We start from the raw sequence: 14,397 nt of genomic DNA, 5'->3' as shown, positions 1-14,397 counted from the left end.
CGAACCGCGAGATCATGACCTGAGCCGAAGTCGGACACTTAACCGACTGAGCCACCCAGGCGCCCCTCTCAAAATAAATTTTTTATTATTTTTTATTATTTATTCTTGAGAGAGAGAAACAGAGCATGAGTGAGGGAGGGGCAGAGAGAGAGGGGGACACAGACTCCAAAGCAGGCTCCAGGCTCTGAGCTGGCAGCACAGGGCCCGCGGTGGGGCTCGAACCCACAAGCGGTGAGATCATGACCTGAGGCGAAGTCGGGCGCTCAACCGACTGAGCCACCCAGGCGCCCCTCTCAAAATAAATTTTTTTTTAATTTTTTTTTTCAACGTTTATTTATTTTTGGGACAGAGAGAGACAGAGCATGAACGGGCGAGGGGCAGAGAGAGAGGGAGACACAGAATCGAAACAGGCTCCAGGCTCTGAGCCATCAGCCCAGAGCCCGACGCGGGGCTCGAACTCACGGACTGTGAGATCGTGACCTGGCTGAAGTCGGACGCTTAACCGACTGCACCACCCAGGCGCCCCTCTCAAAATAAATTTTTAAGAAGATTTGCACTTAGGAGAAGAAAATCTGGAGCCAGCCTGTGCTAATAGATGAACTGGGTTTTTATGGAGGGTTCATCACATCACCTTGATTGATTACATCATTGGCCATTAGTGATTGGACTCAACGTCTAGCCTCTCCCTGGAGGTCAGGGGGCTGCAAGCTCCAGCCCTCTAATCGCTAGTTGGTGCCCCTGGCAACCCAGCCCCCCTGTTTAGGCGCTTTCCAAAAGTCAGCTCGTTAACATAAACTCATTGTGGTTGAAAGAGGTTGGTCCTGAGTAAGAAGATACCCAGTTCACCTTTGTTTCTCTTATCTCTCAGAAATTCCAGGGGTTTAGGAGCCAGGAAAAGGGACAAAAACCAAATATACATTTCCTGTTAATGTATCACAATGTAGATCACAGACTCCCAAGTACCGCCCCCCCCCCCCCCCCCCCGCCCAAGTATTATGACCACCAAAAACTGCCAGGTGACTCTCTGGAAGGATGGGCCGCTCTCTCTTGAGAATCACAACTTGGTGCGTGAGATGATGATGTACCCAGAAGAGCAGCCAGTTGTAATTTTGTCATCGCTTGATGTGGAAGGCAGACCAGCGGCCCCTGAAAGATGTCTGCGCCCCCGTCCCCGGGACCTGGGACTGTTACCTTCTGTGGCAGGTGTGATCGCAAGGGCCGTTCCAAGAGGGAGGCAGAAGATAGGAGCGTGTAGGAGGAGATATGAGGACAGAAGGAAGAAGTTGGGGTGGGAGGGTGGGGGACCAGGGAGGGCAGGCTGAAAAAGGCAGCCCCAGGGACCTGATATTTCTGCTTACCTTCCGGTTACAGTGAGTGGAACGGATTTGCCGTTTACATCATGATAACAAGCTTGTTTCCAAACTAAATGCATTTAAGTTAAAAAAAAAAAAAAAGCGGGGACGGGTAACTGAATTAAAGGAAAACATGAACCCCAATCCTCTGCGGTGCGACACAACCTGCAAAGGTGTTACAAGAACGGCCATGGTTTGGGAAATACCAGGTTAAACTATTGCACAGGAATTTCCAAGCAGGGAACGTTTTCTGATGGAAGATTCTGGCCCCTGCTGCTTTTTGCTAATAATACCCAAGCACCAGGAGCAGGTCATAGCACTTGCGTTATCCTGTAGGAGCCCTGGGAGGAGCTCACTGTTTGTATTCGGATAAGGAAACTGAGGCCCAGGGAGGGTGAACGTGTCATCCAAGGTCACATCCCTGAGGAATGGCAGCCCCCAGGATTTGAACTCGGGTCCCACTAACTCCATGATGGATGCTCTCGGTGGTTTTGCTTCCTGGAGCGCCTTGCCTGTGGCCGCTGGCGTGGACGCCTTGTGCGGGTGGAGGCAACGTGTGGTGGCCGTTTGCCTCATTAGGCAGTGCTTGTGTGAAGAAGGAGTTGATGCTCTAAGACCAGATAATAACCCGGACCTTGATTTATATCCCCTTGGGGAGGGGCTGTCAGAGGTGCAAAACTGGGTCGTTGTGAAAATGTGTAGAAAATTAGGGGCACCTGAGTGGCTCAGCCAGTTAAGCATCTGGCTCTTGCTTTCGGCTCAGGTCATGATCTCACAGGTCGTGGGACGGAGCCCCCCGTGCAGAGCCTGCTTGGGATTCTCTCTCTCCCTCTCTCTCTCCCTGCCTCTCCCCCACTCGTGCATGTGCATGCACGCACCCACTCTCTCTCTCTCTCTCTCTCTCAAAATAAATAAACATTTTAAAAATCTGAAAAAAGATGCACAGAATCACTTGAACTTGCCCACCGGACCCTGGCCGTGTTAGAAACACCCAATTTCCCCACAGTCGTGGGGAGGTGGCAAGCGGGGCCAAGAATTTTGGATTCTAAGTGACGAACACTCAACACACGTCAGTTTAGGCCAAAAAAGGGAAATTGATCTGCTCCTGTAACCAAAATGCCCAGAAGTAGACTTCAGGAACAGTGGGATCCAGTCACCAAATAATTTTGTCTGAATCTGTGTGCGTCGTCACGGAGGCCCTGCCGGCATCCCCCAGCTCAGGTTCCACCAGCTCACCAGGGGTAAGAAGTACCTTTTTCCCCGTGGTTACAGCTAAAGTCCCGGGGCCAGATCTCAGTGGCTCCCACTGGCCACATAACCATCCCTGAACGAGTCACTCTGGTTCTGGCCAGGCCTGGGTTACGAAATCATTCTAGGAGGCCAATATGGGTATTATTTTTACTCAAAATTAATAACTGCTTATTTACAGACACGAAAGTTCATTCCCAGAGAGATCAGGTATCTCCACAATATCATGCTGCCCCTTTTCTTAACCGGTTGGTGTTTTTTCAAAGTGTCTAATAAAGGCCCTGTGTTGGGGGCCCCCAGGACCACCCTCGGGCTCGATGAGCTGTTAGAAGGACCCATAGGACTCAGAAAAGCTGTTATATTCACAGTTACAGTTTATTGCAGTGAAAGAATACAGATTAAAATCAGCAAAGGGAAAAGGCACGTGGGATAAAATCCGGGAGAACGTAGGCACCGCCTTCCAGACGTCCTCTCGCAGTGGAGCTCAGGCGACTCTGCCAGCACTGATGTGCCAAGAGTCGCCAAGCAGTGAAGCTCCCCCGAGCCCTGGTGTCCAGGGGCTTCCTGGGGCCCCTGCTGTAGGCTCACGGCACCACAAGCCACTCAAGACTCCAGCCCCGCAGAACAAAAGCAGGCATTCACCGTGATCCCATTGTTAGCATAAACCGTCGGATCAGCCAGGACTGCCTGGCCCAAGGACTCAGAGCTCCTCTGTGGGGAGCCAGCCCAGCAAGGACCAGTCTGGAAGACAGACCCGAGGAACGCGCAGGGTTCCAGCAACACTTGCCGAAGTTAACCCTTTCCTGCGCACACAGCCTCCAAATCTTCACAGCAGGACCCCAAGGGAAACCCACGAAACGGCTCAGCTCAAACCGAGACCACCAGTTGCTGGGCCTGGCACATCTGGATATTCCAGGAGCGACATCACACTTCGTCCCAGTCACGCAGCTGAACCACGGAAGGCAGACACGTCCTCAGAGCACGGAAGCCGTTAACGGGCATCATGGCATAACCGGAGGATTGTGGAATCTGGTGTCAGATCGGACCCGAGTTCTAGTCACAAAGCTGGCCTCAGGAAGAAATGCGCTTTATACCGTGACCCACCTCCGTCTCTCTCTCTCTCTCTCTCTTCTCTCTCTCTTTCTCGCCCCTTCTGTCTCAAACACGCACACACACAAACACTCCACCGGAAATAGAAGCTCACCATTACTGTATATGACATGCTCTGATTTTTTGTTGTCTATTCTAGGGATTGGCAAACTTTTTCTATAAAGATATAATAAATATTTTAGGCTTTAGGCTAGGCCCCGTGGTGACTACCAACTCTGCCACTGTAGCACGGAAGCAGCCATAAACACTAAGTGAACAAACGGGCACTGCTGTGTTCCAATAAAACTTTATTTACAAAAACAGACAGGGGGCCACAGATTCTCTTGTATTTCTTCCGTTCTTTTTTTTTTTTTTTCTTTTTTAATGCTGGCCTTTAAAGTCAGCTTTCACTAAAGGGATTATAACCTGCACTTTGAAAACCCCATTTGCTCTCTCTAACGACCCATCTTGCAGATAACAAACAGAGGCACACAAGAAGTGAAATGACTTGGACAAGGTCATTTAGCTGGTGAGCGGTAGAACTGGCCTTGGTCATAAGCAGTTTGGCCGAGAGCCCGCTCTCTTTGCCTCTACCCCAAAGCACTCAAAGGTCAGTTATTACTCTTATTACCGAGTGAGCTGTGAAAGAACCCAAAGGACCAGAGTCACCTAAGGCATCAGGACAAGATGAGGCTGTGCCTTCCTTTTGTTCAAAGGGTTGTTGTGATCCCAGATAAATAGTGTGTGGGTCGGGGCACCTGGGTGGCTCAGTGGGTTAAGCGTCCAATTCTTTGATTTCGGTTCAGGTCATGATCCCAGGGTCATGGAATCAAGCCCCACATCAGGCTCTGCCTGCTCGGGATTCTCTCTCTCTCTCCTTTGGCCCCTCTCCCCACCTCATGCACTCTCTCTGTCTTTAAAAAAAAAAAAAAAAAAAAAAAGTATGGATCTCACTTCTTTGAATTAAACACCTATTGGAACCAGGGCACCTGGGTGGCTCAGTCAGTTAAGTGTCCAACTTTGGCTCAAGTCATGATCTCATGGTTTGTGAGTCCAAGCCCCGTGTCGGGCTCTGTGCTGACAGCTCAGAGCCTGGAGCCTGCCTCGGATTCTGTCTCTCTCTCCCAAAAATAAATAAAAACATTTAATAAATAAATAAGCACTCATTGGAACCACCTATGACAAAAGTGCTACACTTTTTTTTTTTGTAATGTTTTTATTTATTTTTGAGAGGCAGAGACAGAGCGTGAGTTGGGGAGGGGCAGAGAGAGAGGGAGACACAGAATCCGAAGCAGGCTCCAGGCTCCGAGCTGTCAGCACAGAACCCGACGTGGGGCTCAAACTCATGAACTGTGAGATCATGACCTGAACTCGAATCAGACGCTTAACCAACTGAGCCACCCAGGCGCCCCTAAAAATGCTACACTCTTAAAGCAGAAAACATGGAACCTCAGGGAAGGGAATTCTATAGGGGAGTTGCGATTCACTTAAACAACTTTTTGGTAAAAAAAAAAAAAACAAAAAAACTTGGGCTCCTTTTGAAATGAAAATGCTGCTTCCTAATCTATAGGGATTGGGAATTAGACCTCCAAGAATGTGGCTTAAAATGAGAAGCTTGTAAATGTGGGCACGATGGAGACACTTGGTAGAAAACAACTACTGTTGTTTTTTTTATGTTTATTTATTTTAGAGAGAAAGCATGGGGTGGGGAGGGGCAGATAGAGGTGGGGGGGTTGGCGCAGAGATTCCGAAGCAGGCTCTGTGCTGACAGGAGAGCGCCCAGCGCGGGGCTCAAACTCACAAACCGTGAGATCATGACCTGAGCCGAAATCAAGAGTCAGACGTTTAACGGACTGAGCCACCCAGGCACCCCCACGAGGCAGGTCTTAGCCCAGCCCTCGTGGAGAAAGTCCCCACCATCCGCCTCTCATTAGAGACCTTCCCCAAGAATGCGTAATAATTAGGTTTCCAAGCTGCGTCCAGGCCCACAGCATCTGCCTCGAAGCCGGATGCCAAGGCGTGGAGCCCCCGCGTCAGCCCCCTGAATGAACACACGCATAGCCCAGCCCTCCATGTCTAATGTGAACCCTGGGAAATCTGCTAGGTCATTAGAACACATTGAGAAAATCCGCAGGGCCTTTGATTTGTGCCTTCCCTGGGAGAGAACCAGCCCCAAACTCTGAAGTCTAACAAAGATGACGTTCCATCCACCCAGCCCCACCAGCCCCCACCACGGTCCTTTGGTGGACAAGGTACGAACTGAAGCCTGTTTTGGAAAAAAAAAAATATCCCTTTTCTCGGTTCTCCCTTCTGGTTTAAATGGATCATTTTTAAAAAACAATCTGTTTCTGCTGTTGCTTATTTAGGACATTAACCTAAACAAGCCGACTTTTTTTAATCCAAAGAGTGTGTAGTGATTAAGAATGGTTTTCAGGGGGCCCCTGGGTGGCTCAGTCGGCTAAGCATCCGACTTCGGCTCAGGTCATGATCTCACAGTTTGTGAGCTCAAGCCCCGCGTCGGGCTCTTTGCTGACAGCTCGTTGCCTGGAGCCTGCTTCTGATTCTGTCTCTGCCCCTCCCTCACTTGTAGTCTGCCTCTCTCAAAAATAAATAAACGTTAAAAAAATCTTTCTTTTTAAAGTGGTTTTGGGAGCACCTGGGTGGCTCAGTAGGTTACGTATCCGACTTCGGCTCAGGTCACGATCTCATGGTGCATGGGTTTGAGCCCCGCATCAGGCCCTGTGCTGACAGCTTGGAACCTAGAGCCCGCTTGAGATTCCGTGTCTTTCTTTCTGCCCCTCTCCCACTCGCACTCTGTCTCTCTCACTCTCAAAAATAAATAAGCATTTTAAAAAAAAAAATTTTTTTAGGGGCACCTGGGTGGCGCAGTCGGTTAAGCGTCTGACTTCAGCCAGGTCACGATCTCGCGGTCCGTGAGTTCCAGCCCCGCGTCGGGCTCTGGGCTGATGGCTCAGAGCCTGGAGCCTGTTTCCGATTCTGTGTCTCCCTCTCTCTCTGCCCCTCCCCTGTTCATGCTCTGTTTCTCTCTGTCCCAAAAATAAATAAATGTTGAAAAAAAAAATTTAAAAAAAAAAAAAAAATTTTTTTAAAGTGGTTTTCATAAAATGTCATCTGATTTAGGGTGTTTCTGCTGGGTTCACAGAAACAGCTTCTTTGCTTAAGGGTTCGAGGAAGTCGATTGGGGGATTTTGACAATGGCGAGCGCTTATGGAGTGCCTGCTGTATACCAGGCTGCGTGTCCCCATGTGCTAGCTCATTTAAACCCCACTGCTTCCCAGGGTGGCAGAGGGACCAGAGCGGGTTTGAATGGGTCAGTGGCCTGTTGGGAGCTGAAGAACATGGCACGAAGGCTTCCGTATTTTAGGCCTTGTTTGCCAAGGAGATGTGCTAGATCAGAGGATCCCCCTCCAAGCCGCTCAGAGTGACCGAAGCCAACAGACCAGGGTGGTATGTTTGTGGAGCGTATGAGGGACGTGTTCAGCCGATAACACAGGATAAAACCGGTCATTTTCCTCCGGACGTGTTTCACACTCATTAATGCTGAGTCTCCACCAATTTTTTTTAGTTTCTCAGTCTTTGCAATCCTGGAAGAACGTTTTCTACTCGGATAAAGTGGTCTGGCCCTGGGTCACATTCTGTGTTACTTACCAGTTGTGCTTCTCTTGGGTTATTCCAGACTTTTCTACCCCTGAACCCCTAGTTTTTATCAAATTCATGGGAAAGAGGTCCCACCAGCGGAGTTCAAAACAATCTCCAGGCAGCATCCAAGCAGATTTTAGGAAAATCTGAAACAAGGAGAATTGTCAAGGGATAGCTGGTATCCTAAAGGTTCTCCTCAGAAACATTTGGGTGTTTTAGGGGCGCCTGGGTGGCTCAGTCGGTTGAGCGTCCCACTTCGGCTCGAGTCAGGATCTCGCGGTTCATGGGTTCGAGCCCCGCGTCGGGCTGTGTGCTGACAGCTCAGAGCCTGGAGCCTGTTCGGGATTCTGTGTCTCCCTCTCTCTCTGCCCCTCCCCCACTGGCGCTATATGTCTCTCTCTGTCTCACAAAAACAAATAAAGGTTAAAAAAGGGTGTTTTTTTTAATTTTGTTTTAATTTTTAATTATACTGTATGTGAATCCTTTCTCTTTCAAAACATTTTAGAATATTGTAGCTCATGTTAAAATTTATTTTCATTCTTTTTTTTTTTTAATTTTTTTTTTTAACGTTTATTTATTTTTGAGACAGAGAGAGACAGAGATGAACGGGGGAGGGTCAGAGAGAGGGAGACACAGAATCGGAAACAGGCTCCAGGCTCTGAGCTGTCAGCACAGAGCCCGACGCAGGACTCGAACTCACGGACTGCGAGATCGTGACCTGGCTGAAGTCGGACGCTTAACCGACTGCGCCACCCAGGCACCCCAAAATTTACTTTCATTCTTACCTTTAATTCCTGTCCCCTCCTCTCTGCCTTCCAGAAGTAATTAACTGTTAGGATTCTGGTACATCCTTTCAGATATTTATAAATATAGAAGTGCCTGTGGAAAATATGTAGTAGCATTTTATGTGTTTCTAGTAAATGCTAATAACTAATGCAGTATATAACTTTCAGAAAACTGTTGCTTTCACTCAGTATTATGGGGGGGGCGTGTCCATGTTAATATGCAGAGATGTGGTTCGTTTCTTCCCATTGAATTTAGTTTTCCACCAAATGAATATACTGCAGCTTATATTTCTAGTAACCTTTGGCCGGACAGCTAAATTGTTCAATCTTTTGCTATTTACAAAAAACTCTGTCTTGTTCATAGGTATGGCCTTTCTCTAGAGTAGACAGTGAGAAGTAGAATTACTAAGTATGTTCCCTTTTTTTTTTTTTTTAAGTTTATTTATTTATTTTGAGAGAGAGAGAGCATGTGAGCAGGGGAGGGGCAGAGAGAGAAGGAGAGAGAAAGAATCCCAAGCAGGCTCTGCGAGGAACCCCAACTCACAAGCCGAACCCCGAGATCCTGACCTGAACTGAGACCAAGAGTCAGACGCTCAACCGACTGAGCCACCCAGGTGCCCCACGTTCCCCTTTATTTAGTTTTTTTTTTTTTTAATCCAGGAAATACACGCATATAGTTTAAAACTCATACAGTTCTACAAAGAAAAGTGTCATGAGAAGCAGCAGTCCTCAGTGGACCCCACCACACCGTTTCTTTCTGCCCAGAGGCCACAACTTTCCACTCTTGCTGATTCTTCTGGTATTTACCTCCAAATTTCTTTTTTTTTTTTTTAATTTTTTTTTTTCAATGTTTATTTATTTTGGGACAGAGAGAGACAGAGCATGAACGGGGGAGGGGCAGAGAGAGAGGGAGACACAGAATCGGAAACAGTCTCCAGGCTCTGAGCCATCAGCCCAGAGCCCGACGCGGGGCTCGAACTCACGGACCGCGAGATCGTGACCTGGCTGAAGGCGGACGCTTAACCAACTGCGCCACCCAGGCGCCCCATACCTCCAAATTTCTGAGTAGCCTGCCTATGGTACCACTCCTTGATGGTTTTTTTTTTCCTGTCTTAGGCATGCTCCCTGGCCTCCCGAGCTAGAAGATGAGAATTGAGCTCTCTTTTCTCGCCCCAGCCCCCATCGCACACATGCAGATTTTCTCTCCACATCCTGCCAGTATCGATAAGACACGATTCCAGCCTTATCGATACTGAGTATTTGCCTTCGTCTAACCGTACAGAATACTTTTCACAGACAGACCCTTCCGCATACAATAATTACTTTTCCTGTTTTACGTGCTGGCCTGGGAGTTGACGTTTTTCTACTAAATCCTTTTAGCAGCTGAGTGTGGATGGCGGCTTCTCCCTTCTTGTCTAGCGTGCTGCGGGCTGGTCGTCCGTGGTTAGGTGCACAGCCTTGCCAAGAAGGAATGTGCAATTGCGCAGAGGTAAAATGGTTCGGGGATGAGTCATGCGTGGAAGCCCCCCCAAAGTCCTTTCCCGGGTCACAGAACGACTCCCTGCTTGGCCCTGAAACGTTTGTTTTCCTTGTCTTCCCTTCATTTTTCACGGAGCTCTCTACCCCGCCGCCTTCCAGCCAGGACCCAGAGTGCTAAGCTTTGGCTTTGGGGGCCCTAATGAGGTGTTTCACCTAATGGCTGCGTTCCTGGGCTTGATTCTTCACAGTTGTGTGTGTGAAGCTGACGTCACCAGCGACATGTTTTTCCCTTTTTCTTTAAGGGTCAAGAAGGGTTTACGTCGTTAATTATTTATTTTTTATAATAGAGGTCAGACAGCCGCCCGGGGAAAAATGCAAACAGGAAAAGAAGTGTATGGAGTGACAGGCAGCACAAGGTCCCCTGCATGCCTCCTTCAACCCCCGCCCCTCCAAGCCCGCCTCAGAAGCAGTTTTGGTCTGGGGCCACACGACGTGGGTTCAAATCCCCGCACTCCACCAGCTGCCGGGCCTTGAGCAAGTTACCCAACCGTTTGGGGCCTCCGTTTTCTCATCTGTAAAATGGGAAGATGATAATGCTCTACCCCTAAGTCTTTGTGGGAATTAAATGGATTCATTTGTAAAGTGGCACAGAGAAAGCACTTAATAGATGCGAACCAGGAATATCACTAAGATCCTTTCAGACCAGTGGTTCTCAACCTTGGCTGCATGTTGAAATCGGGTAGGGAGCTTTAAACATCCCTGACGCCTGGACCCCACCCTCAGAAATTCTGATTTGATTGGTCTGCGGCGGGGCCTTGAGCATCAGGATTTTTGAATGCTCTTAATCATGACGGCGTGCAGCCAGAGCTGAGAACCATCGTGCCAAGTATTTTTCATGTGCATCAGTTGGGATGGGTGAGGTTATGCTGCAGTAACAAACATCCCCCGAATCTCGTCTACTTCTCTTTCATGCCCGTTCTGATCTGCTGCAGCTCTGACCCACGTTATCTTGCCTCTGGAACATTTAGTCTTGTGAACTGGGAAGAGAGAGCCTGACCAACCGTGCACTCACTCTGAAAGCTTCTGACCACAGCTGAAGCATGACTTCTGCCGACACAAGTCACATGGTCACATCTAAGTTCAACAGGGAGGGTATATATCAGGGGCCGGCAGACTTTGCCTGCAAAGGGTCAGATAGTAAATATTTCAGTCTCTACAGGACACTGGGGCTGTGTGGCTCCTGCTCACCTCTGCCTTCAAAACGCAAAAGCAACCACAGACAATACACTGTTTAAAAATGTAAAAAAAAAGTCAGGGCACCGGGGTGGCTCAGCCGGTTGAGCATCCGACTTCAGCTCAGGTCATGATCTCGCAGTTCGCGAGTTCAAGCCCCGCATCAGGCTCACCACTGTCAGCATGGAGCCTGATTCGGACCCTCTGTCTCCCACTCTCTGCCCCTCCCCCACTCGTTCACGCGCATGCGCTCTCTCTCTCTCTCTCGAATAAGTAAACATATATATTTTTTTAATGTAAAAAGTCGTTCTTAGCTCATAAGCCATACACAAACAGGCAGCAGGCCAGATTGGGCCCGTGGGGGTTGGGTACCAACCCCCAGTGAGGATCCCCCCTCCTACAGGGCAAAGCTCCCCAGGAAGGGACCCCAAATATGGGTGATCAGTAATGCAGTCTACCATAGCACGTGCATAGAAAAGAGAGGGAGGGAGAAAGAAGGGACCCTTCATTGCACAGTTGGGTTTCACACATAACATGGTGCGATCTGCTTTTGTTATTTAATACCTTGGAGGTAGATTCAAGTAATTCTAGCAGGACTTCACTTTCTCAATCAAGTGGGCTAGGTTTCCAGGGTATGGATGGACCATAATGGGGTTTAGTTTGTGTGCTCATCTTTCTTTTTGCTTAAGTTTATTTCTTTATTCTTGAGACAGAGAGAGAGAGAGAGAGAGAGCAGGGGAGGGAGAGAGAGAGAGAGCAAGAGAGAATCCCGAGCAGGCTCGCGGAGCCCGACGCGGGGCTCCATTGCACAGCCCCTGAGATCGTGACCTAGAGAAATCAAGAGTCAGACTCTTCACTGACTGAGACACCCAGGGCACCCTGTGTGCTCATTTTTGTAATTAATCCATTTGCTAGATAACAGAGGGACTTCATGTATCGGGAAGAGTAAGACAGCATCCGTAGAGAGGTTGTCATAAAGAGAGAATCGACAGGCCAGCTCTCCCAGTGGGCTTGCATAGTTTACGTTGCTTCCCCTGCAGTCGTCCAGGCCTCCCGGAAAGCAGGAGGGCCGGGAGGGAACCTTTGAAAACACATTGACACAGCCTAGGCCACGTGTGAGCCCCTCAGAACCGACCTGGGCTGCCTGACAGTGGCGGGATGGGACGGGGGAGGTCCCGCTGGCGTGTGACTCTGTCCTTTCTTTCTACCAGGACACCACGACGTCTGTGCGCATCGGCCTGATGATGGAAGAAATGATCTTCAACCTTGCAGATACCCACCTGTTCTTCAACGACCTGGAGGTTTGGAACTGCCCGTTTTGTGTCGTAGTCGCCGTAGTTGGTGGCCTGTGTCTGGTTGCAGGGGAAGAGACGCTGCTTCTTCTCTTGTCTGTGTTTCCTTTTTCCTTTGGAGGCTAGAAGCTTTTGCTGACGACCCCCAAGAAGCCACAAAACGGTGGCCAGCGCCAATTTATTGAAAACACGCTTGACCAGCTGATCTCCCCAGCTCCCCCCCTGTGGCTAATGGGCGTCTCTCTGCCCTGGTGGTGACGTCCACGGCCGTTTCGCTGATCTAATAAAGGCTGTGTAGTTTCTTCCTCCCGAAATTTGCTATTTGATAAGTCTGTTAAGGCAAATTAGTACAGATCCTCCTGGGTCAGTAATAATGAGCAGCGGGCCGGCATGGACGCTTTTACATCCCCCTGAAAACGTGTTTTACAAAGAGAGTGAGCGCAGACAGAGGGACCGTGCTTATTCAGTGTCAGCTCCTGGGCCCCGAAGCCAGTGGCAAAGGACATAGGGAAAAGGGGGAGGACAGCGTCAGAAATAAGTTTGAATCCTTTGTTTATACCCGGCCTGTGGCGGAAAGATTTGAGAAGAACTTCAAATAAAAAAAAACATATTTAAAATTGAACTATTAAAGCAAAGGCAGAGCAATAGAAAGCTGAGGGTAAGGCACTTGTGCAAAAATATCTGGCTGAGGCCACCACCTGCAATTAAGTTCAGAGGTTAATCTCTGAGCTTCCTGGTAGCCAAAGCAAGGAGGGAAAGGCGATGCATTCCTTAGCTCTGATGAAAAAGCAAGCAGCCTTCACCAAGGTGAAGAAGGGTTCTTTGGGTCGATAAGAGGATTAATGTGGGAACCTTCTGGCTCGGTAAATTGTATTTGCATGATTGGTTTAACAGATTGAAAAAGGAAGGGAACCCAAAATTATACGGCGTGTGAAAGAACACTCCTATTTATCTTAGCAGGGCTATTTTTTTCCTGGAATCAAAACACCCTGGGACTAGCCTGTAAAGCAGGCCTATGAAGGCTATGAATTCCAGAACTGTCCTGGTGGGGCCCAGAGCATGAATCCTGTTTACCATCAGGAAAGGATACAGGTTTTCCTTTCTGGTCTGCAGCCCTGGATTCCCAGAGGAGGAAATCCTTGCCGAACTGAACAATCTTGTGTTCCGTGCAGCCTAGGCAAGCCATTTGGGCCTCAGCCTTCCCATCCGTGAAATGGAATTGATGTTCTCTGTCCAACATCTGTTTTAAAGAGAGGGTCTGTGTAGAAACTCATCGACGCATTGATGACAAAAGAGAACACTGGCCCAGTGGGGAGTCCGTGAGCCATCAGACCCAGGACTGTCCCTTTAGCCAGATGCAATGTGCAGGCTCCCTTTACAATGACCTCTCGTGTCTTGGGGAAAAGAGGGAGCAGGGAGGGGGAGAGGGAGAGAATAAATGAGCAAAACAAAACGGACGTGGTAATTGAATTCAGCAAGGATTTATGGAGCCTAATATAATGAAGAGCGGGCTGCCTGCAAATAGCGAAACCTGATTGGTTTTAGCAAAAGAGAAAAGGAATTTATTGGCTCTTGTACTTAGAAAGCCAAGGGTAGATTTGGTCTCTCACAATCTCCTCCTTAGAATGTCGGTTCCATGAGGGCAGGAACCACCGCTGTATCACCTTCAGTCCCCAGAGCTTCAGCAGTAAACAACCAAACAGATCCATCCGTGAGGAAGTTCATTTAATGAAAAGGGTGTAAAGAAAAGAATGAGATAAAATAGTGAGTGATGGGCGACAGGCGGGTAGGGTTGGGGGGCAGCATTCTCGAGGGAGCCAGGGGAGGCTTCTCAGGAGGCGACGCTTGAGCCAAGGCCTGAGTGGCGGCAGAAGCCAGCCAGGCGGAGATGTAGGGGGGTGGGACCAGCACATGCAAAGGCCCTGGGGTGGGAAGTGGTATGAAGGCCACAGTGACCACAGCGTAGAAGTGAAAGCGTGGGGGCAACTGGGTTGAATGAGTCTGGAGGTGGAGTTCTGGGCCAGACACAGGTCCTGGACATCAGAGTTTATTCTAGGTGCTGTGGACAGCCATGGAGCCTGAGAGCAGTAAACAGGAAAGGCTGCCTGATCTAGCTTATGTTTTAAAAGAACTACTCTGGCTGCTGCGTGGAGAATGGGCAAGAGGAGGGGAACAGTGGAGGCTGGGAGACCAGCCAAGAGATTACTGCAGTTGTCCGAGCAAGAGAAGAAAGATGGGCGGGACCGAGGCGGTAGGAGA

At 49.1% G+C, this 14,397-nt stretch overlaps 1 protein-coding gene across 2 annotated transcripts in view; it reads left to right on the top strand.

Annotated features, from left to right (window-relative positions):
• The window catches only part of EYA2 (EYA transcriptional coactivator and phosphatase 2), a 266,192-nt gene that overhangs the window by 207,385 nt on the left and 44,410 nt on the right, over positions 1-14,397 (top strand). For both annotated transcript variants that reach the window (XM_043553792.1, XM_043553793.1), the window contains one exon: positions 12,058-12,147. In XM_043553792.1, the coding sequence (XP_043409727.1) occupies positions 12,058-12,147 (90 nt within the window). The remainder of the gene's footprint in view (positions 1-12,057; positions 12,148-14,397) is intronic.

The sequence above is a fragment of the Prionailurus bengalensis genome, chromosome A3, assembly GCF_016509475.1.
Source record: "Prionailurus bengalensis isolate Pbe53 chromosome A3, Fcat_Pben_1.1_paternal_pri, whole genome shotgun sequence".
NCBI lineage: Eukaryota > Metazoa > Chordata > Mammalia > Carnivora > Felidae > Prionailurus > Prionailurus bengalensis.
This window is presented reverse-complemented; position numbering and strand designations above follow the sequence as displayed.